Raw genomic sequence first — 23,263 nt, forward strand, 5'->3', positions numbered from 1 at the left:
AGGCGCATATTTCAGCATAATGTAATGGTGTGGTGAAAACTTAGGGATACGTTCTATTACAGTTTTTCGAGTCGATTTTTGCACTAACCCCCTTTGTACACTTCCCCCAGTGTACCTTATAATCAATTTAAATAGCCAATAATCCCTAATACTAAACATTCCATTTTCTCTATTCTCACTTCAGGTCATTGTCCTGAACCACCCCGGCCAAATCGCCAATGGATACACTCCGGTTCTCGATTGCCACACCGCTCATATTGCGTGTAAGTTCGCCGAAATCAAGGAGAAGTGCGACCGTCGTTCCGGCAAGGTCACCGAGGAGAATCCCAAATCCATCAAGTCCGGTGATGCGGCCATCGTCAACCTGGTGCCAAGCAAGCCGCTGTGCGTCGAAAGTTTCCAGGAGTTCCCACCGTTGGGACGTTTCGCCGTGCGCGACATGCGTCAGACGGTCGCCGTCGGGGTCATTAAATCTGTAAACTTCAAAGAGGCCACCGGTGGTAAAGTAACCAAAGCCGCCGAGAAGGCCCAGAAGAAGAAATAACTAGAGACACAGGAACATCCGAATACAGTAGTAGTGGTAGCCAATAGCACTGCTAGCAAGAACATCACTAGTTTTGCCACTACTACTACAAAGATAAAACCAAAACAATTCTCAACATTATTATTATTGAATAATGATGCCCGAATGTGGACTTTTATTGAGTGCGCAATCCGGTCAACGGTTGGCTTCAATAGAAATCATCCATTATTATTAAATAATAATTTAAGAAATAATATTAATCTTAAACTACAACTTAAAAATAATCGTAATAATTTAAAGAAAACTTACAAAAAAATTCAGGCCGGCTGGTGCATAGAGGATTTTATTGGTAACTTTGCTAAAATAACCACAGCAGAAACAACAACAACAACACGTTCATCATCATTGCCATCAACCCTATTGTCTTGCTTCAATCAGCTGACTTCCGTGTCGTCCCTATCATCTGTTCTTGCCTCTAACTCCCAAATGAACAATAGCAGCAGCAATGGTCACTACCCATCTCCATCGTCAACATCATCTGCAAAGAAGACTAATTTATTCTACCACCATAGAAAAGCATTTCGAAGGAAAGAAGATTACGCCAACAATTTGGAACGAACAAAAGCCGCCAACATTTCCATTGCGATCGCCATCTGCACTACTGTTGAGTATCTTCTTCTCTCCATTATCTCCAACACTCTGCTCCTCATACTCACTACTACTACTACTACTACTGCTAGTTTAGTTCGTTCTACTAATTTCGCGACCATGTGGTCATGATACGATCGTATGATACCAAAGATTATGAAATGATTTTAACTTTTAAGTCACACATTACTGTGTTTTAGGCATAATAATTCTATGTAGTTTTTAAAAGACATCATCTACATTATGTTCCCAGTGATCATTTGCTGATGAGAAAAGCGAGAGAGAACTAAATAAAGAGTGATTTATTACGGAGATGGACGAGAAATTGGCTGATTGTTTTCTGCAAACAATTTATGTGATATCTACCGATCTTATTTTCAACGAAGAGGAACCCGAAAATATGATTTTCAAACTGATGGAACTGAAGCATAAAAGACACCCGTTCCTTTCTTGCATGGCAAACAAAAAAAATTATGCTGCGCTAAATGTGGCTTTTCAAAATCATCGTGTCTATCAATTTCACGCACATTTTCTTCAAGTGTCGAACCTTGATCGTGTTCAGAGCAGTGTGCAACGCACCACTCGAGACCAGATCCAGAGGATGCACTTTTTCATCAACCATACAATGCTCACGTTCATAATACAGACAAAAAACACAATTACACAAGAACAGATAATTTTTCGTAAAGAAAATTCAAACGTCAAAGAAACCATACGCATGGATACAACAATGTGCAAGCAAGCATACTAAATGAAAAAATACTACTATTAAAAATGGGAAAAATGCCAATAAAAATCAAGATAAGGCTTGAAAACAGTGCGTGATTATTTAATGCCGAAATTCTTGGAAAATACCTCTATAATGACATTGACACTATTCGAGTCTGCGACAAACGTCATTTTCTGCGTTTCGGCAGAATATTGTACGCAGCACATTTTGCTTGAAAACCCCGAATGCATTTTTAAGTATCTTCTTAACGTCCACGCTTTATATCCTATAAAGTATCCGTAAAGGGCTACCGGTTAAATTACAATTTTATATAGAACTAATTCCGTTTCCGCCTGAATGTACTTGGATCTACACTGCCGATGGACGCATAATCCCAGAATCCCACCAAACATGGGACAATTATGCGTCCACCGGCAGTACAGTGCTTACGTAAGCCGTAAAAAGCGTTATACTCGCAGCACTAAACACACTTGTTCCAGCATTTCAATGTTCGGTATTTTGTTTGTCGAGTTTTAACTGCAAAATTTCTTTTTTTCCTGGAATTCTAGTTTTTTAGTTAGACATTCGTTTGTAACAACGACGTTTGTTAGTAACAAATTCTCGATTCTCGGTATAAAAAAAATATGTTGATTATTCTGACGTTAACTTATTTTTACTGAACGAATCATTAAATCCGTAATTGCTGAACAGCACAAAAAAATCGGTAGAAATTTATACAGCGCCACCGGTGAAAAATAAAAATTTACCGCCTTTGAAAAATACTAAACACGATTGTAGAGGTTCTCGCTCTTGTTGTGTTACTTATTTCTCACATGTTGAGCTAAAAACCATTTTGTAAATCATTTCCGTCATGTTGGTTGGGGCCCTCCTTAGCCTATAGGCTACTCCAATCAACATAAAGCTTACCATTTTCTCGATAAGGACAGCGGGCGAATTACAATAAGCAGGAATTCGGACCGCGGCCAAAAGATATATTAGTCCAAACAACTTTTCGGCCTAGTGACTTCCGCCTAATCGTCACTTCCCGTTGTTTGACCGAATGTCCCTTCGGATGTTGCTTTCGGTCAAATGACATTTTCGGCCAAACCGTTTCGGACAAATAACCGTTGATAACCGTTTCGGACAAATGGAATTCGGCTAGATGAATTTCGGCTTAACGTGCTACCGGTCAATTATCATTTGAACAAATGGTTTTCCGCCAAATGTATTTCGGCCAAACGATGGTAAGTTGACCAAACAAGTTGTTAGCCCCAAGGGCCTCCTGTCACTGGCGAACAAAGCTCGTGTACTCTGCATCGAAGCTTAGAACCGGCATTAGGGCGCAATCGTTAATGCGAACATTTTATATTCGGTTAGTTACTGCAAATACATTCTTTTTCGAGTCCCTATAATCAAGCAGGTATCTGAAGCATACTTCATCGTTATATTGCTGCATGCTTGAGTGTTTTGTTTTGATAAAATATCGAAAACAAAAGTGTGCATAAAAATTGCCTTGTTGTTTACAGTTTAGAACCAAATCCAGATGTCGCACATGTTGGGGTAGGGATTCAGTGCTCCGCATGAACAGGTCGTTTAACTGAAAATGCTGTTAACCCGAAATAATAGGTCGAAAATATCGAAAATATTATGCTTCAAAGGGGGGTCAGTGCATAACGCACCCTTTCTCTCTCTCTCTCTCTCTCTCTCTCTCTCTCTCTCTCTCTCTCTCTCTCTCTCTCTCTCTCTCTCTCTCTCTCTCTCTCTCTCTCTCTCTCTCTCTCTCTCTCTCTCTCTCTCTCTCTCTCTCTCTCCCTCTCTCTCTAGGGTGAAGGGGGTTCCGAGCACCGTGATGACTCAAACAAAAATTTTAGACGTTTAATACAAAAAGTGTGACGAATGGGGGAGGGGGGGTTTAATATCGCCAATTTTTGCGTGACGTACTTCATGGATCTTCCCTTAGCAGCATTAGCATTGTTACGGTATTATTCCTAAATTGCAAATTAAGGTTTTATTTCCGAAAGCCTTTTCTAGGATGCTATCAGAAATCAAGGAAAGACGTTCTGCGACACTTTCATAAGTACCACGGAGTTGGATATTGAGGATGGTATTCGTTAGATCAGCCAGAAGCTAGGAATGTGACCGTGGTACCTCATGTTACGTTCCACACCACGAGATGGTATCTACCCGGCGTCTCGGGAACGGGTAGTGAGTTACAAGTTGGGTTACAACATTATGTTGATAATTACAACAACATTATTGTATAGAATGATATAAAATATTCGAATAGATTCCCAGACGACAATTTTTTCGGACTCACAAAGCTTATAAATCTTTTGTAGGACCATTTGTTTGAAAAATATAAAGTTATTAAAATAATGAAGAGATTTTAAATGTACGATTTGACCCGCTATTAAACTATGGTTGAATAACAAATTTAAATGAAGCTTCTGAGATTTTGAGCTCGACGTGGCAGAGGAAAATTTTAAAAATCCAACAAAAACATGATCTCTAGAAATCCATAAACTTTAATAAACTTTAATTTTAAAATGTGTAATTTTTCAATGCTCTTTGCATCAATCTAGCAGTGAAGCACGTGAAGTATTATCACTGGCAGGGTAAGTTATTGATATTTGATAGAGCACCACTTGGCGTAAGAACTCAGTGCTTGCGACGGGTGGTGCCCACCTCTGGGTCCGCTAATCTTCAAGAATAAAATCTGTTGTGTGCTGTGTGTATGATCTTTCTTATGTTAATCTTCATTCTTTGATTATTACTTACTAAATTTTTCGAAAAGATGTACTTTGTTTATTTACTTCGACTATATAAATTTGCCATAGGACAACATTAAAGTCCCCGGAGCGGATTCAATATATACGGAATGCAATGCAATCGCTTTATTTGTTAATACCTTCGTCTGGGGTGACAATGGGTCTGGGTCTTTGGGTGAGAATGGGTCAACGCTCTCACCGACAGTGTGGAGGTCTGATAACAAAATCGTGTAAAAAAGGTGTCCTATAATACAGTTTTCTTGACCTCAGAAACTTTAAATCTCTTCTACAAGCATTCTACATATGTAGTTGGAACAGTGACCCATTCTCACCCCCATTTGACCCATTGTAACCCTCGGCGGCGGTAACATTTTACATCCCAAAAATGCGTATGCTTCTTATGTATCGGTGTGTTAATTTAAGTCTAACTATTACTTGAAAACGAAACATAATTTTTGTGAGCTTTGTTGCTCTAAACTATGATTATTTAATTGTTTATGTACAACTATTTTTGCAAATTTCACTAATTGAAATAAAAATAAGTCACGATTGCGTGAGGATGCATGAAATGTTTCTTGAGGAGCTTATTGAGGAAACTTCAATCTTTCTAACACTGACAATTTCATTGCTTGGACGGGTTTGGGACCCAATCGAAAGTTTTATTTTGTGAAACATATTATGCATAGTAAAAATGTAAAAATTAATATCAGGATTAAAGATCAGCTGAAAACGGTTTCTGATTGAATCATGTTTAAAAACGTTTTACTTACCCTCTTTATTCATACCTAGGGGAACTGTTCCGATCTCCGTCTCACTGAACATATATTCATCTCATCGCGAAACAAAGAAATTCAGCACTAATTTCGACGCTTCTTTTTGTCAACATGCGTGCTCACTGCTGGAAAAAATCACAAAAATAAGAAACAAATCAAATTGCTTTCTATTGCTTTGTTTTTTATAGGATGAATATCGGAGCCATGAGATGAATTCCAGGAGCAGTTCCCCTATATTGATTTTTATCATGGAAATTATTATAATCCAAGAAAAACATGATTATACGTGAACATTTTTTCATGCACATTTGCGATTAAACTAACATTACATTATAGGGTTGTTTTGACAGGCAGCATTGCTTAGAAGTAATCAATATTGTTCCAAAAATCCTATGGCAAATTAGTATTACTATTTGAAAGTACAAAAATGAAAAATGATTTGGAAATTAAAGAAAATGTTTTTGATTTTTGGTCAGGATTTGGCTGCAATACTCCTCAGTGTGACGTTGAGAAACATCAAATCTGATTGTCATGTGATAAAACTGAGGATGTCTACTATCTTGTCACCGGAGTGTATTAACGCTCACAAACAGACGTGGTTCTGGTTCCAATATTCCTCATTTCCGTACTCTATACTTGAGGTCAGCCTTTCGCACTTTAACAAATTCCATTCGTGCCGTGAAGAAAAAGATCATAGTTGACAGGAATCGGAAATAACCTCACGATTTTCAGAAACATACTTTGAAATTTTTTGGTGCATATTTCCCAAATTTAATACCAGATTTACATTTGATTTGGCTTATAATAATAGTAGGCACAAATGATTTTTATTTCGAACTTCATTCCAAGGCAATGCAAAAATAGTGAGTTTAGTGACCATTTTCCGAAAAATAGTGACTTTAGTGACTTTTGGATGCAAATAGTGACTTTTTAGTGACTTCACTCAAAATAGTGACCTAAAAAGTGACTCGCTACCAGGCCTGACCAAAGGAACTATTCTGCATATTTTTCTTATGACTCTCTGACATTTTCGGCTAATTAAGCGAAACCAAATTGCTTGTTCCGTCATATTACATACATATCCGGACAAACACCTTTCGGCCAAATGGGTTTCAGCCTTAGTTTTTACGGTGAGCTTTCCGAAATTCCGACAGAATTTTTTATGGAATTTTCAAGGAAACCATTTTCACGTATTTTCACGAGAAATTCTCTTCAGTTTCAGTTTCACAACATCACGTATGGATATCCACAGACAAACAGACGTAACACTGATGAAATTCCCATCCACCATGAGCTCAACGGTCGTTTTAAATTCAATTGCTTGTGAGTTCCACATCCAAGGGCGCGCACATCGTATACCTTTGTATTTGACATCTCACACTAGCGCCTTTTGTTGACATTGTCGTACTAAACTTTATTTCGTGCAACATGCACGAGGTGCAACATGGTAGTAAAGTAAATGGGCGATGGATTTTATAACAAATTGTCATAGCTGTTACGTATGTTTGTCTGTGGTATATCTATCTGAATTTCCATTGAATCTTTGGAATGACCGGGAGAATTCTGTGGACTTCTACAAATTTGAATCGGCGTGAAATATTATAGATCAGCGGCTTGGCAAATTTCAAACAGTGGCGCGCCGATGCAAAAATGTCGGCGGCGAAGAAGGGTACTTCAAGATTAGGAACGAGAGCCGAAGAACAACGTAGAATATCATAATCTAATCGGATCACTTCTGTACCTTGCGACAAATACTCGGCCGGACATTGCGGCTAGTGTTGGAATCCTGAGCCGCAGAGTAGGCTGCCTGACGGAGGCGGACTGGCTTGAAGCTAAACGGATTTTTCGGCACTTGATGTACACGAAGGACTATAAGGCTATCTGACGTTTACAGGGAATCAATTTTTATGGAATGCGCGTGCGAAACAAGCGACAAAAGCGAACCAACGACAAAGCTTTGTTTTTGTCGGAGATAATAATGACAAAGATCCGAAAAATTTTGTCAGCAACAAAAAAGAAGACAATCTTGTTGCTAACTTTTCAACCCGTTATTTTGCATTATTTCTACAGTAAATTTCAGTTTTATGCTATCATAGTTTCTGCTTTTATGGAAATATTCGAGAATCGAACAATGATTACAAAATTAGCATCGTATTCTCGGAAATTTAAGAGCATGCGAGGCAAATGATTCTTGTCATATTGTGATCGGGTTCGGATAAAGGTTTGTCGCTAGGTGCGTTTGTCAGTAACAAACCCTGTTGATGACAAAGAGTATATTGTTAGGCGTTGCCCGAATATTGATTCCCTGGACGTTTATCATCTTTCTCTTGCACGCGCACAGCCGGGATAGGGTTTGTTTTCATACGGAAACGCTTCCGAAGCGTTTCCGTATGAAAACAAATCCTATCCTTCCCGTGCGCGTGCAAGAGAAAGATGATAAAACGTCAGATAGCCTTATGGTCTGAAGTCGGAGGCAGAGGAGTCGGAACGGAGTTTGACGGGTTACTGTGACGCCGACTGGACTGGTGATACCAACGACCGCAAATCATACAGTGGGTATCTGCAGAGTAATGTTACCACATGGGGCCGAGTATGTAGCCCTATCTAGTCTCCGATAGGTAGACTAGATAGCAGCAGGCGATCTGGCTTCGACGACTGTTGTGCAAAATGGACGGTGAGCAGAATTGTGCAACCGTTATTCACGAAGACAATAAAGGCTGCATGGACTTCGTAGCACTTGAACAACACACGGTGTGTTTGTCCGAAGAGTTTTGTTTTCAAAAAATCTAAAAAAATCTAAAACACCCACTACACGAAAGTATAGGTTTTCCTATACTATACGGGGGTCATTTTTCCATACATTTTTTGGGGGGTTAGATCGGCTACCATTTGAGATTTGTATGGAGTTTGCACCAAAAATAGTGAAAAAAATAAAAATTGTTCTAGATCCCCTATTAAAAGCGTTTTGGAAATCTTTTCGGATCTTTCGGATGAGTTGCAATTTCCGAACAAGATTGAATGGATTCCAGTGCTAGTTACCAGCAATTTGGTTCTATGCTTTTCTGGAGATTTAATCAAGTTCTTCGAAGGCAACTTGGATTGTTCACTAAAGGAATGACAAACGTCTTGTCGATTAGGAAGTGAAAACAGAACTGTATTTTCCAAAGGACCTCTTATCTGCCATCTGTTATCCTAATGTATTCAAGTTCTAATGCAAAAAGCAAACTTGCAAGAAAAAGAAATCGAATGGAAAAGTACTAAATTCATAAATTGCATCTGATTTCCGATCGTGAGAATGTTTATTCTACTCGTTATAGAAAATGTTTAAGAACCGATCCTATCTAAGATAAACATATGTACATTTCGTGGAACATACATTTCCTATCTGGTATGCGGAGTTCTTGGGTGGTAGCCTATCTAGAATAAACATATGCTAAAGAGAACATTTGGGGTTTGAAAAATGAAAACATAGATTTCTTATCTGTCCTGTGACTGGCATATGGTTCTGATAATATGAACATTGGGTTGGTTTAACTTTTAAAATGAAATTTGAATAAAATGTTCAAACTATTTTTAACATCCCCCGATAGAACATTTTAGTTTACCCACTATATGAAATAGGAGAGCATATACTTTCACGTGGTGGGTGTTTCAGAGATACTGATTTTCGAAAAATAATATTTCCCCATAGACACACCGTGAACAGGAACGCAGGTCCAAACATATCGACATTCGAAACCACTACACCAAAGAGCGATGTGCGGCAGGAGACATCGAGCTACGCTATTGTCCGTTAGAAGAGATGATCGCAGGCGTCCTGACTAAACCTCTAGCTGCCTTTGAAGATCAGGAAGTTTGCGTCGGAGATGGGTTTGCTGTCGCCACCGAACCGTGCGTGATTAAATGAAGGATTGGACTGCTTCACGAGGAGGAGTGTTGGCGTGTAATGCCGGTCTAACGTGAATACGCCCTGAGTGAAAGTAAATACATAGACTAAACATCACCAACTTGACTAAATACAACACTTGGTCTCATCTTCGGTAAGTAGGCCTTGACCGGGTTGGAAGGTTTTTTTTCTTTGCTCTGTCAGTTTTTTTTCTTTATTTCAGATCCGTGGATTTTGAAGGAATTTGGCTGCCTTGGAGCGATTGGAACTACTTCTGGTGCTTACCTTAGTGCGTTGGGACGTTTTTACACGTGGATCGTTGACGTTTTTTGTTTTGGATTTTATTGAGTATAATTTTATTATTTTTTCGTTATTTTATTTCTTATTTGCTTTATTCTATTATTATTGATCCCCGTTGATTTCCAATTATGGAAACTGACGGGGATGCCCCAGTTGAAGATTCTATTGACCCTCCTATAATCCCATCTTCATCTTCTAGTTCTTTTCGTATTAAATTATATCTATCTACTTTTGTTGGACCTTACCCTGCCCTTTGGTTCAGAAAGGGTAAAGGCGCGTTCTGCCAACTTGGTCGAGGCAGATTTCAAGTGTGAACAAGTTACTACATGGACGTTCTAAAGTGCCTGAATGAAATGTGTAGGTTGTGAGGAGCCCTTGAAGATGTGATGTTGGATCAGTATCTTGATATTAATCAGAATTTATAATGTAAATTATTATAATTTTTTTTAATAACACTACTTTATTCCGTTACGTATTTAGTATACTTGAGTTTTAACTAAAAACACAATGTCAGTTTTGATCACAAATACAATGTCGGTAGTAATTATAAACTTATACTTATCAGTATTTTAACTTGATTCGCGACCCTAATTAAAAACTCCGATAATTAAAAAAACACACTAATAAAGTTTAAAAAAAAATAATAATAAAAACTCCGATATAATAATATTCATAGTTTATCGCGTGTATTCAGAATGTTTTGTTCAAAATTACAAGACCTAATAATGATCCATAATTTACATCCGCTGAACCATTCTGAACGGCCGTATTGAGAATATCACCTATAACATCTTCTCTGCTTAAATAACAGACGCGAGACGCCTGATGCTGGATTATCTGATTTTCCTCAATCTCTGGTGCTTGGCTTCCCGGTGGAACTTATATTGAGTATCCTTCGGAAAGAATCTGTGCCCGGGATGGGGGAGTCAATTAAGGCAACATTCGTTTGAACAGTGACTTGTCTTTGTGGGCGGGGACTCGAGCTCGAGTGTCGATTTCGGGAGTCTGGTGGCGCTCTCGCGCGGACCAGCACTGTCAACAGCAGAGACCCTCGCGTGCGTGCTGATGGTGTTGGTTTGCGTGGGAGAGCTGTTGGATTCGTCGGGTCGTCCTTTGGGTCTTTGTTTGCAGCAGCGTATGGGTAGTTTTGTCTTTGGTCTTGAAATGATATTCTCAAGCATTTTTCTTACATTATTTCTCCCTCCCCTCGGATAGGTTATCTTGCCGCGATGGGTGGGCTTACGCCATTAGCACTTATATGGCAACCAAAGACATATCATGTCCTGGTGGTATCACATGTTGCCTATATTTGTTTAGTGCCGCGTCACATATAATCTGGCATTGATGCACTAATTTCATGCATGTGCATGTTATTCAACGGACATCGTATCTTGGAGCCTTGAATGGTGGTGCAGACAGGTAGAGGTCCTTTTCATCAGTGATAATGATCTCTGCTATGCGGCAATACTTTTCAGAGGCGTTCCCTGATGATGATGAGTCGTAGCCACGCTTAAACATAGCTAGGTAGGAATTAACCAGTAGAAAATATCATCAAGACATTCTGCATTTTTCACGTTTGCTTAACTCTTAAGCGGTACTTACTTATACGCTTGAACTAGGATACTCGCCTGAGAGGAGGTGACCTTTAGCAATAGAGACAATGAACTGACATCAAAACGTAACATAATCTACAATGAGTATAGAATTGAACTGAACAACGTAGGAAACATAAGATAACTAAGACAGACAGAGTAATAATAACACAGTGCGAAACATTCGACATAATTATGACTAGATTAATAAGACTTCCTAACCCTATCAAAAATTCAAAGCTCAAGAAATGTCTGTAAAATTATTACCTGTTGAATTTTATTCGGAGGCGATTTCGAAGCTTTTGAAGACCAACAGGCCCATAGCAACAGTATTCGGTGTTGTTAAGTTGAGAATTTTTGATAATTGCTGGGCGCACGTTTCTGAAGTGTGGCCTGGTAAATAGACTAAATAGATTCCAAAATAAATTTTAAACGAGTTATATTTATCAAAATCTAGTGCGTTATTATTGTTTAAAAATGCACTTCTATTCGAGTCTTCTCTCTTTGTTATCATATCTACAATAAAACTGACTCTCGCGATAGATTTTAAGCTTATTATTTTTTGAGCTTCATTTGTTTGATGGAAACTGCAAATTTTTTTGTTTGCGTTAACATTGTAGTAGGGATAGTAGTGATAATAGTGATAATTGCTGATCTCGATGAAATTGTGAAAAAATGGTTGTTGATATGAAAATGGTGATGTTGTGTGGTTATGCAAGTGTTAGTGAAAAGGTTAATACACAAGTTGGTATTGGTGGTGTAGACATAGTGACAGAAGAAGCTAGGTAAAAGATAGAGTTGATTTGGGATGGGAACATGTTCGCAGTGAGTATGAAGAATGAAATGCAATATTGAGTTGAGGTGCTAGAAGTGGGAATTATTTTATAATTATACTAGAAATAATGTAAAATATTCGGTACATGTCCAATGAAAGCTAGTAGAAGTGTCGGTTCTTATATGATATATAAGAGCGCTGTTTTGAAGATCGATTCATTGTGTGTGTGTTCATGACTGTAAATAAGATATTTGTGATGACAGGGACAATAGTAATTATGATAGTGATGGTGGTGAAAACGATAATAAGTGATGCTACCGGGATTATTTTGTAGAAAACTATTTGAATCAGGCCTTAACAGTGACCATTTGACCAACGTAGCTTAGAAACGTCTGTTAATGATCAAAAATAGAGGCTCGTAGAAGCAAATTTAATCACCGGATCAACAGGGAATAGACCTAGTGTTAAGTTGGAGTGATGAGTGATAGTTATAATGGTGAAAACGGCGATCATGTTATTGAAGGGGACTATTTAATAAAACTATTTGGATCAGGCCTAAAACAGTGACCATTTGAGCAACGTGGCTTAGGAACGTCTGTTATTGATCTAAAATAGAGGCTCATAGAAGCAAATTTAATTACCGTGGGGAATAACAGGGATGGACCCGGAGTAGAGTTTGAGTCGAGAGACTGCCAACGGGTTACATGAAAAAAAAAAAAAAAAAATTATGTCCATCTACTTTTGTTGGACCTTATCCTGTATACTTCCGCAAAAAAGATAAACCTATTAATGTTTTGCTTATTTTTGCGGAAGTATACAAACTTTATAAATCTGTTAAGGAGATTAAAAAAATTTCATTAGATAAATTAAGAGTTCACTTGTCCTAAGACGAGTTTATACCATCCCATTGAATTCCACCACTTAATTGTATCTTGACAGATACGTATTTCGACCTCAACAGTAAGGCCGTCTTCAGTGTCACGTACTTGACTCGACTTATACGAAGTCGAGTCAAGTACGTGACACTGAAGACGGCCTTACTGTTGAGGTCGAAATACGTATCTGTCAAGATACAATTAAGTGGTGGAATTCAATGGGATGGTATAAACTCGTCTTAGGACAAGTGAAGACATTCCACTAAAAAGCTCAAAATAATTTTCTTATCAAATTAAGAGTTGTTTTCGGTTCTATTGACGATGCTAATTCCCTCCTTAAATCAAAATTATTTTGCAATTTATATCGGGTGTATGCACCTTGTGATTCATGTGAGATAAATGGTGTAATTTATGATGAGTCATTAAATTGTGACGACATCAGAACTCATGGTACTGGAGTTTTTAGGAACCATGCTATTTCTCCAGTTCAGGTTTTAGATTGTTATCGTTTATCGAAACAATTATTTAATGAAAAAACAACTAATTATATCCACTCCAATTGTATAAAAATTACTTTTGCGGGTTCTGTTCTTCCTGATTTTGTAAAAATGTACTGTTCCGTGTAAGACTTTATTTCCCAAAGCTTATGCATTGTAACCATTGTCTTTTGTTTGGACATACTGCCAATTTTTGTTCGAACAAACCCAAATGTTCAAAATGCGGAGAACCTCACATTTCAACTGATTGCAGTAAACTTTCTAATATTTGTATTTACTGTAGAAGTTCTCATGTTTCATTTAATGACTGTTCTGTTTATAAAAACAATCAAAAAAAATTTGTTCAAAAAATAAAGTTGAAAAATCAACAATCTTACTGTGAAATTTTAAAAACATCTGGTGATATTATTTCTACAAATGAATTTGAAATATTACCTAATGATGAGAATGATCATTCTTTTGAAAGCTCTAATCTTTTTTCATACTCTCCCCCAAATAAACAAACATTTCATCTAAGTTTAATGATGATGTTGTGATTCCTCAACCGTCTACTTCCTTTAATAAAAATTTCCCTCCTCTCAATAATTCTTCTGTTTCTTGTAATATTCCTGGTTTTCAAAGAATAGATACTAAAACAAATGCCAATCAAAATACTAATGTTCACCAGAATAATTCAACCCATAAGGTTGATGAAAAGTCCTCTATTTTAAGTATTTTAGAAGAAATTGTTGATATTTTAGGATTCAGTGATTTTTGGAGTAATCTAATTAAGAAGTGTTTACCCTTTGTTGCTACATTACTTAATAAACTAAATTCTTTTGGTCCCCTCATTTCTTCCTTTTTTTCTTCCTAATGGCTCTTTCTAACCACACTGACTTGAATATTTTACAATGGAATTGTCATAGCGTTATTCCTAAATTAGATAGATTAAAAGTATTAATTAAAAATTATAATATAGACATATTTTGCTTACAAGAAACTTGGTTAGTCGAATCTAAAAATATTTATATTCCGTCTTTTAATATTATTCGTAAAGATAGAAATATTCCACACGGGGGTGTTTTGATTGGTATAAGGAATGGTATCCAATTCAAGTATTTAAATGTATCCCTAAATTCACAAATTGAATATGTTATAGTTTCCATCAAACATAATAATAGTGAGTTTTCAATTGTTTGCATTTATATCCCTCCAAATAGTTCGTTTTCATTGGCTGAATTTAAATCCATTTTAGATATGGTTCCACCTCCTTTTTATATTTTAGGCGATTTTAATGCTCATAATGTATCCTGGGGTAGTACCAAATCGGACGGCAGAGGTAATTTGATAATGAATTTAATTGATGAACTAAATTTGAATATTCTCAATGATGGATCTTTCACCAGGGTTGCAGTTCCTCCTGCTCATAATACATGTATCGATTTATCATTTTGCTCCAATAATTTATCGTTTATTTCATCTTGGAATATTATCAATGATCCTAGTGGTAGTGATCATTTACCTATTTTAATTAAAATTCATTCTTCGATTAATAATAATACATTTATTCAATCGTGCATTCCTGATTTATGTAAATATGTTGATTGGATTAAATTTTCTGATCTTGTATCATTATCTTTAATTCATTATGATTCTTCTGTTTCTCCTATTGAAAATTATGATTTCTTTTCCAAAACTTTGATTCGTTGTTTAATGAAATCACAGAAAAAAAATTAAACTCAAATTTAATTAAAATTAAACGTCCTACATTTTGGTGGGATCAAGATTGTTCAGTTGCCTTGAAAAATAAATCTGAAGCTTTTAAAACCTTTCGTCGTGTAGGATCTAGAGAAAATTATATTTCATATCGCAAAGCAGAAGCGCAATTTATTCGTATTACAAAATTCAAAAAGAGAAATTATTGGAGAAATTTTATTGAAAATCTTGATAGAGATACATCATTGGCTACTTTATGGTCAGTAGCCAGGAATTTAAGAAATTATGAGCCCCACTCCGGTTGCTTTAGAATATTTTGATGAATGGATAGAAAAATTTGCTTCTAAAATTTGTCCTGATTTTGTTCCCCAGTTAATAAAATTCAAAAATAATAAAAGCATAAATTATTTCCCCGATCTATATAGTCCATTTTCCTTGGAAGAAATAGATTTGGCATTGTCTCTTACAAAGAATACTTCTCCTGGTATAGATAATATAAAATTTATTGTTTTACTTAATTTACCAATTGATGGCAAAGATTATTTATTTTCTTTATATAATTCCGTTTTGTTTTTAAACATTATACCTTCAGAATGGCGTTTAATTAAGGTTATAAATATACTCAAACCTGGTAAAGATCCTTCATTAGTTGATAGTCGTAGACCTATTAGCTTATTATCATGTCTTCGAAAATTAATGGAAAGAATGATACTTAATCGTCTTGAGTTGTGGGCTGTAAAAAATAAAATTTTCTCCTCTTCTCAATTTGGGTTTAGAAAAGGCTGTGGTACTCGTGATTGTACTGCTTTGTTGGCCTCACAAATTCAGCTTTCTTTCAATATGAAGCAAGATGTTGTTTCTACTTTCCTCGATGTTTCCGGTGCTTATGATTCTGTTCTTCCTGATTTGTTATTCTCTAAAATGAATAGCTATAAAATTCCAAATTTAATATCTAATTTTTTATGCAATCTATTTTCATTCAAAATTATGAACTTTTTTCATAATGGTTCTTCTAAATTAATTCGTTATACACTGGATTTTGTTTTTACGCGATTTACATTTTCTCAATTTTCCGCTCATCCTAAATGTTTAACGCATTTCAATTATCATGTGATTTTTCTTCGATTTATTCTGGATTTTTTGAAACATGTTGCGAAGAGTTTGGTGGTAAATTGAAGTCACACGATCAAAAATACGAGCGAAAAAAAATCGTGTAAAAACAAAATCCTGTGTAGTTATTTTGGACTACCTCAAGGTTCGTGCTTGAGTCCATTTTTATATAACTTATTCACAAGCGATATGATGTCTATCATTCCTAATGGTTGTATATTTTACCAATTTGCTGATGATAATGTTATTGCTATCAGTGGCAAAAATAGGGAAATAATTCGTCATTTTATGCAATCTGCTCTAGATAATATTGATCTTTGGGCGCATGAGAATGGTTTTAATTGTTCATCTTCAAAAACTAAATTTATTACATTTTCACGTAAACATTCTTCCAACAAAATTGATTTATTTCTTAATGGTTTGAAAATTGAACAAGTTTCAGATTATAAATATCTAGGGATATGGTTCGATTCAAAATTGCAATGGAAAACACATATTTCATATATTCATAAAACCTGTTCCAAGCGTATTAATTTTCTTAAATCTATAACAGGAACATGGTGGGTGCTCATCCATCTGATTTAATTACGCTTTATAAAACAACCATTCGCTCAGTCCTTGAATATGGATGTTTTTCTTTTGGAAGTGCTTTTCCAACACATTTTGCTAAGCTAGAAAAAATTCAATTTCGGTGCTTACGTATTAAACCTCTTCATGTTTTCAAAAAGTATCAAAAATTCAACCGGTCAGCCAAGAATCACAATTCTTATACTAAAATAAGTCTCCTGACAAGTTTTCAGCTAATTCGGATAAAATTTCGAGGTGGCTCAAGTCGATTTAGTGTTTTTGGGCTATTTTCAATTTTGGAAAAAATCTAACAAGAGATATAAACGTCGAAAACTATCGCAACAACCTCTATACGGAAGCTTTAGGTGTGCTCTACAAGTCTTGTGAACATTGCGATTCGTTCCGTTCACGTTTTGTCCATGTTAAAGTGATTTTCAAGCTTAAAAGTGCATTAAAACACTGTTTCCCCAAAAGTCGTTGTTCTACAAAATTCTTGAGTTTATGACAAATGATTGGTAATTTCTTATATTATAGTTCCTCTTTTTTCCCTGAAAATTTGAGTAATATAATTGCCCATGTGCGATTTACCGTTAAATTCTTAAAAATCAGAAGCTGAACATTTGTCATAAATTTGCACGCTGAGATTTCTTCAAACAAGTTGTTCAAACAAAGAAGCTTCGATTTCACTTGTTACTACAATGCACTCAATGTTAAAATCATGTAGACATATGATGAATTTAACAAAATTTGGAAGTCGTTTGTTGTAAGCATCAAATATCATATGATTTAATTTATGTTTTATTCGAACAACTTGCTTGAAGAAATCCTAACGTGCAAATTTATTACAAATGTTCAGCTTCTGATTTTTAAGAATTCAACGGTAAATCGCACATAGGCAATTATATTACTAAAATTTCCAGGGTAGAAAGAGGAATAATTATATAATAAATTAACAATCATTTGTCATAAACTCAAGAATTTTGTAGAACAACGACTTTTGGGGGAAACAGTATTTTTATGCACTTAAAAGCTTGAAAATCACTTTAACATGGACAAAACGTGAACGGAACGAATCGCAATGTTCACAAGACTTGTAGAGCACACCAAAAGCTTCCGTATAGAGGTTGTTGCGATAGTTTTCGACGTTTATATCTCTTGTTAGATTTTTTCCAAAATTTAAAATAGCCCAAAAACACTAAATCGACTTGAGCCACCTCGAAATTTTATCCGAATTAGCTGAAAATTTGACAGGAGACTTATTTTAGCATACGAATTGTGATGCTGGGCTGACCGATTGAATTTTTGATACTTTTTGAAAACATGAAGAGGTCTATTACGTATTTGTTTGAAATTGATGAATTCTACTCATACCAAATCTATTGAGATATTGGCTGGGATTGAACCTCTTAATATTCGATTTCGCGAACTAAATTGTAAATATTTATTAAATTGTGTTTCCAAAAATCATAATATAATAAATATTTTAAAATTATTATCTGAAATTAACCCAACTTGTAGAATATTGGATTCATTTCATTACAGTATTTCTCAAAATTTAAGTTCAAACCTCTCACTTGGATTTTATAATTATAGCATGGAAGTACATTCATTTCATCCTTTGATTGATTTGACGTTATATGAAGAGATGAAGCAATTAACTTATCATGAGTATTCACGCTTTGCAAATATTTTCTTTCAGCGTAAATTTATTGGACTAGATTTCAATAAATTTTACTTTTCGGATGGATCGGAACTCAAGATGTTGCAGGTTTTGGTGTTTATAATCATTTTTCAGCTCATTATTACAAACTTCAAGCTCCTTGTTCTATATTTATTGCGGAATTAACTGCTATATTTTTTACATGTATTTTAATTCAGAAATGTTCTCCAGATTTTTTTGTAATATGTTCTGATAGTTTAAGTTGTCTTAAAGCAATTGAGTCTAATAGTTTTAAATCTAAAACTCACCATATAGTTTTAATGATAAAAGAATTGTTGTTTAAATTACATTTACAAGGTTTCATTATTAAACTGGTTTGGGTTCCTGCTCATTGTAAAATTTACGGCAATGAACAGGCAGATAGTTTAGCTAAATTGGGTGTGCGTTGTGGTGTTGTTTTTAATCGCAATATATCATTTTCTGAATGTTTTGTTAAACTAAAACAATATTCTAAAAATACTTGGCAATTGTCTTGGGACTCGAGTGATAAAGGTCGTTGGTGTCATTCTATTTTACCAATAGTTGATAAAAATCCATGGTTTTCTAAATTATCAATTAGTAGAAATTTTATTTGTCCTTTTCTAGGTTAATATCGAATCATTATATTTGTAATAGCCATTTATATAGAATAAATATCAAAGACTCTAATTTATGTGAGTGTGGTCAATCTTATGAGGATATCGATCATATAGTTTTCCATTGTTCTAATTACGTTTCTCCTAGAAATAATTTTTTTGTAGATATTTTAAAATTAGATAACCAGTTACCATCATCAGTTCGTGATATTTTAGGAAGAAAATATCTTCCTATGTTGAAATTACTGTTTCGTTTTCTAAATGATATTTCTTATTTCGTTTGATTCTGATCTTTTTTTTGTTTTCTTTCCCTTTCGTTTCAGTTTGTAAGTGAAGCATGATCATCATCGTGATATTTTCGCTTGAAGTACCTGGCTCCTCAATGGATTTACGCCGCATGAGCCTTTAATTTTAAATTTTATTTTGTAACGTTATTTGAAAAGATGAAGAGGTTTTGTGCCTTTTTGAGAAGTAATTCTTAAAGAATTCACTCAAAGGGGTTTTTCCCTTTTCCAAATTTTTTGTTAAAAATAAAAATAAATAATAAATAAATACAACACTTGGTCTGCGAAATGAAGTAACACGTTTTTAAAGTGGTCCGCAGTTGTAATCGTTTAATTCGCGTTATATCACGTTTCCGGAGTTATTTCCTTGTTCTGACGTCTGTCCGCCCACAAGGAGCTATCCTTAAAAAATAGTACCTTTTCCGGAATCAATTATAGATTTTTTCTATTATCATTAACAATTAAATAAATATATGTACAATGTAGATAATCAGAAGTCTACACAAGTCAACTACAATGGATACACTATGCCCAGGGTGTCGAGGAAGTTTCCAACCCGAAAACATCCTAGACCGGACCGATAATCGAACTCGCCATCCCCGGATTGGCAATCATACGCCTTTGTTCGCAACCCCAACATGAGCCATATTTTGATGAAAATATAGTATTTGTACGTAAGTGTAGGAGGGGCCCTCCTTAGCAGTGAGGTAAGACGCGCGGCTACAAAGCAAGACCATGCTGAGGGTGGCTGGGTTCGATTCCCGGTGCCAGTCTAGGAAATTTTCGGCTTAAAAATTGTCTCGACTTCCCTGGGCATAAACGTATCATCGTGTTAGCCTCATGATATACGAATGCAAAAATGGTAGCTTGGCTTAGAAGCCTCGCAGTTAATAACTGTGGAAGTGCTTAATGAACACTAAGCTGCGAGGCGGCTCTGTCCCAGTGCGGGGATGTAATGCCAATAAGAAGAAGAAGAAGAAGAAGAACGTAAGTGTAGGATGAAAAGAACTTTTGAACCAAATTAAAAATAAGAACAAATTAGGCCGTTACAAATATTTAATTTAAATTATGTCCTATACTGGTCTCCGAAAGGTCAAGGGGGGGGGAGGGACAATAAAAAATAAATATTAAAATGGAAAAAATCAATAAAACTCCTCGTATTTGTTAAAGAATGTTTTGAAAATCCTCAGAATTGCCCGAATTTTTTTTGTTGCCCCCTCAAAATATTTTTTTTGGGCGAAAAAAACGAGGGGGGGAACATAATTGTTTTTAAATATTTGTATCGGCCTTATGTTCCATTGAAAATTGAATTTTTCAAGACTATAGCCTATACGGCCTATATCTTGCATCTTTAAGTTTGTTATTCAGAGTAATATGTTTTCATTCAATTCATGGCGTACGCTTATTTTTGAGAGCATCTGTGCGCAACTGCCATCTTCACTGAAAGCAAAACAAAAACATCTTTCTACCCGCATGCGAGAGAGTTTCTCTGCTTCTATCGTATTCTAATCAAGAGTCAGCGTTTGAGTAGTCAATACATCGTGTTATGATGTTTACCAACCATGAACAGCTAAAGCGTCGCACACCGAAAGACGGCATTGATCGGCAAGAATACATCGCGCTTCTGGTGGACGAGTATTACGAAACATTGAATCTAGGTAAGATCTGTCGAAACCGCGGAAACGCAACCACAACTCAACAAGAGATCAATCTTATTTTGTCATTTTAGAAGCTCAGCAACAAGTAACTGCCAACTTAGCGAATTTCGCTTACGATCCTATCAACTGGAATCACCTAAAACGCGCTAAAGCTCACGAACTGTTCATTGAGATACTAAACAGTTCGGCAGATTCGGCTTTATTGTTACACTCCGCGGCAGGAATTTGCAACATTTGCCTAGATGAGCAGGTGGCAGAGTTCTTGAGGCGCGGTGGAACTGTGAAGCAAATCCGGGCTTTAATCGCAAGGTATATGACAAGGGACGAACTAGTGAAGCATCTTCTTACGACGTTGATTTATTTGGACAAAGACCCTCTGGATGTGGCTTTCCATGGAATTTTACTAAAGTTGAAACGAGCACCGAACAAAACAGTCTCCAATTTAGCAACGCTATTCCTCGAAGACAATCAAGACAATGCTGTTTCCGATCCGAAGGTTTCTGAGCAGTAGCTTCTCTACGGGACAGATTTTCACTTTGACGAGGGTTTTCCGGCAGGAAGATTTGGAAAAGTTCGCGGAGTTCACCGGTGATAGCAATCCAATCCATAAGTGGGAGCAGCAGAGTTTCGTGAATGGTGCCTTACTGAATGCTACAACGGCGGGAATTATAGGAAGCAACTTTCCGGGCTATGTGGTGACGTCCCAAGAATTCAAGTTTCCCAATCGATGCCGAATAGACGAGGAGGTACACTTTCGCGTGAAGGTGGATGGGCTGAGGAAGATTGTGCAAATCTCGTATGAATGCAGTCAAGGGGAGCAGATGGTATTCGAAGGCACGGCGAAGTTATTTGCCGTTAAGGGGTAGATTGTTTTTATTTGTCTTTTTTATAGAGTGGTTTTGTTAAATAAAGTGGCTTCCATGGTCGCAAAATGTCTCAAGTTTAATTTTGTTTCGCCGAGACAGTACAGTCCAATAACCTTAAAGCAGTGGTTTGCAAACTTTTTCTTGTAAACCAAAAAGCAATATTTGGCACATCTTTATGGTTCCTTTAAACTTCGGATATAATCAATTTGGAGTACAAATAGTTAAACTATTTAAAACTATCTATAGTTTAACTATTTGTACTCCAAATTCTCAAAGTTGGTTCCATCCTTTTGATTTTGGGTGGGAAAGGCATAAGTCACACGATTTTCAACACCATTGCAACCTCCGAACCGAACTGTCTTCCGAAGATTTATCTGTCAAACTAATTGGGGACCATCCAGAAACCACGTGGTCATATTTTTGAAGATTTTCAACCCCCCCCTCCCCCCATGTGGTCTATCGTGGTCATTTGGCAGACCCCCCCTCCCCCCCCCCTTTGACCACGTGGTTTTTTTTTCAAGCACAAAAATTTAAAAAAAACCTATGTAACTAAAACATATGGTTAATCCGATCAATTTTGAAGATGGACAATTTCAACTGATTCAAAATCAAACTAAAACCCAGCATGGAAATTATAAATTTTCATTATTTCGAAGATTCTATTTTTTCTCTAATAAATAATCTAGAGCTGGCTCATCTCTCAAAATTTCTAATTCTTCATTGAAATTTTATTTTGATATTGACTCGTGGAATCCAATGATGCCATACTAAACATATTTTCTCGTTCACTCTGATGTCTTTCGAATAATTTCCCAAGGAACTTCTATTCCATATCTCGAATATGCTTCAGTCAATGGTGGACTCATAGAAGAATGAATGTATTATAGATCAATTATCATTTTGGAGTTCGGATCATTCGATTTATCCAATTAACCAAATTATGAATGATGTATGATATAATATCCCATTAGGTCCATTGGATTGATATGGCAATTGTTATTTGTACAAACTACTACAGACTTTTTAGTTAAAAAAATTATGTTGAGCTTTTTAATGGAATGTCTTTACTTGTCATAAGACGAGTTTGTACCTTCCCATTTAATTCCACCACTTGATTGTACCTTGACAGATACGTATTGCGACCTCAACAGTAAGGTCGTCTTCAGTGTTTCGTACTTGACTCGACTTAGGTTATACAAAACTTTTAGGTTTTAAAAAACGTCCTGGAAGTCGTAATGTTTGAACTACTTAATCATTCAAGTCCGTGAACCCAGTGCTTCTAAGGCCCTACAAAAAAGGCATAGTCATTGTGCAGCTTGATGTTGACTCAAGATAATTTTGGGTACCTTGTCTCTTAGATCTCATGTTAATGGAAATTAGGATCATATGCTTATTTCATCGGATTGGGTACATACCGATGATGAGGACATTACAAATGTCAT

The 23,263-nt window shown here is 36.1% G+C and overlaps 2 protein-coding genes across 5 annotated transcripts in view; both read left to right on the forward strand.

Annotated features, from left to right (window-relative positions):
- Window positions 1-1,986, forward strand: part of LOC134220524 (elongation factor 1-alpha) — a 49,205-nt gene extending 47,219 nt beyond the window's left edge. For all 4 annotated transcript variants that reach the window (XM_062699603.1, XM_062699602.1, XM_062699601.1 and 1 more), the window contains exon 4: window positions 185-1,986. In XM_062699603.1, the coding sequence (XP_062555587.1) occupies window positions 185-544 (360 nt within the window). In that variant the 3' untranslated portion in view covers window positions 545-1,986. The remainder of the gene's footprint in view (window positions 1-184) is intronic.
- Window positions 1,987-20,787: 18,801 nt separating this feature from the next.
- LOC134227656 (uncharacterized) lies at window positions 20,788-21,887 on the forward strand. Its single transcript, XM_062709307.1, is given in 3 exon segments — window positions 20,788-20,955; window positions 21,027-21,461; window positions 21,463-21,887. Coding segments are annotated over 3 exon segments (903 nt in total). The 5' UTR covers window positions 20,788-20,846; the 3' UTR covers window positions 21,822-21,887.
- Window positions 21,888-23,263: the final 1,376 nt, after the last annotated feature.

The sequence above is a fragment of the Armigeres subalbatus genome, chromosome 3 (assembly GCF_024139115.2).
Source record: "Armigeres subalbatus isolate Guangzhou_Male chromosome 3, GZ_Asu_2, whole genome shotgun sequence".
NCBI classification, from domain to species: Eukaryota; Metazoa; Arthropoda; class Insecta; order Diptera; family Culicidae; genus Armigeres; species Armigeres subalbatus.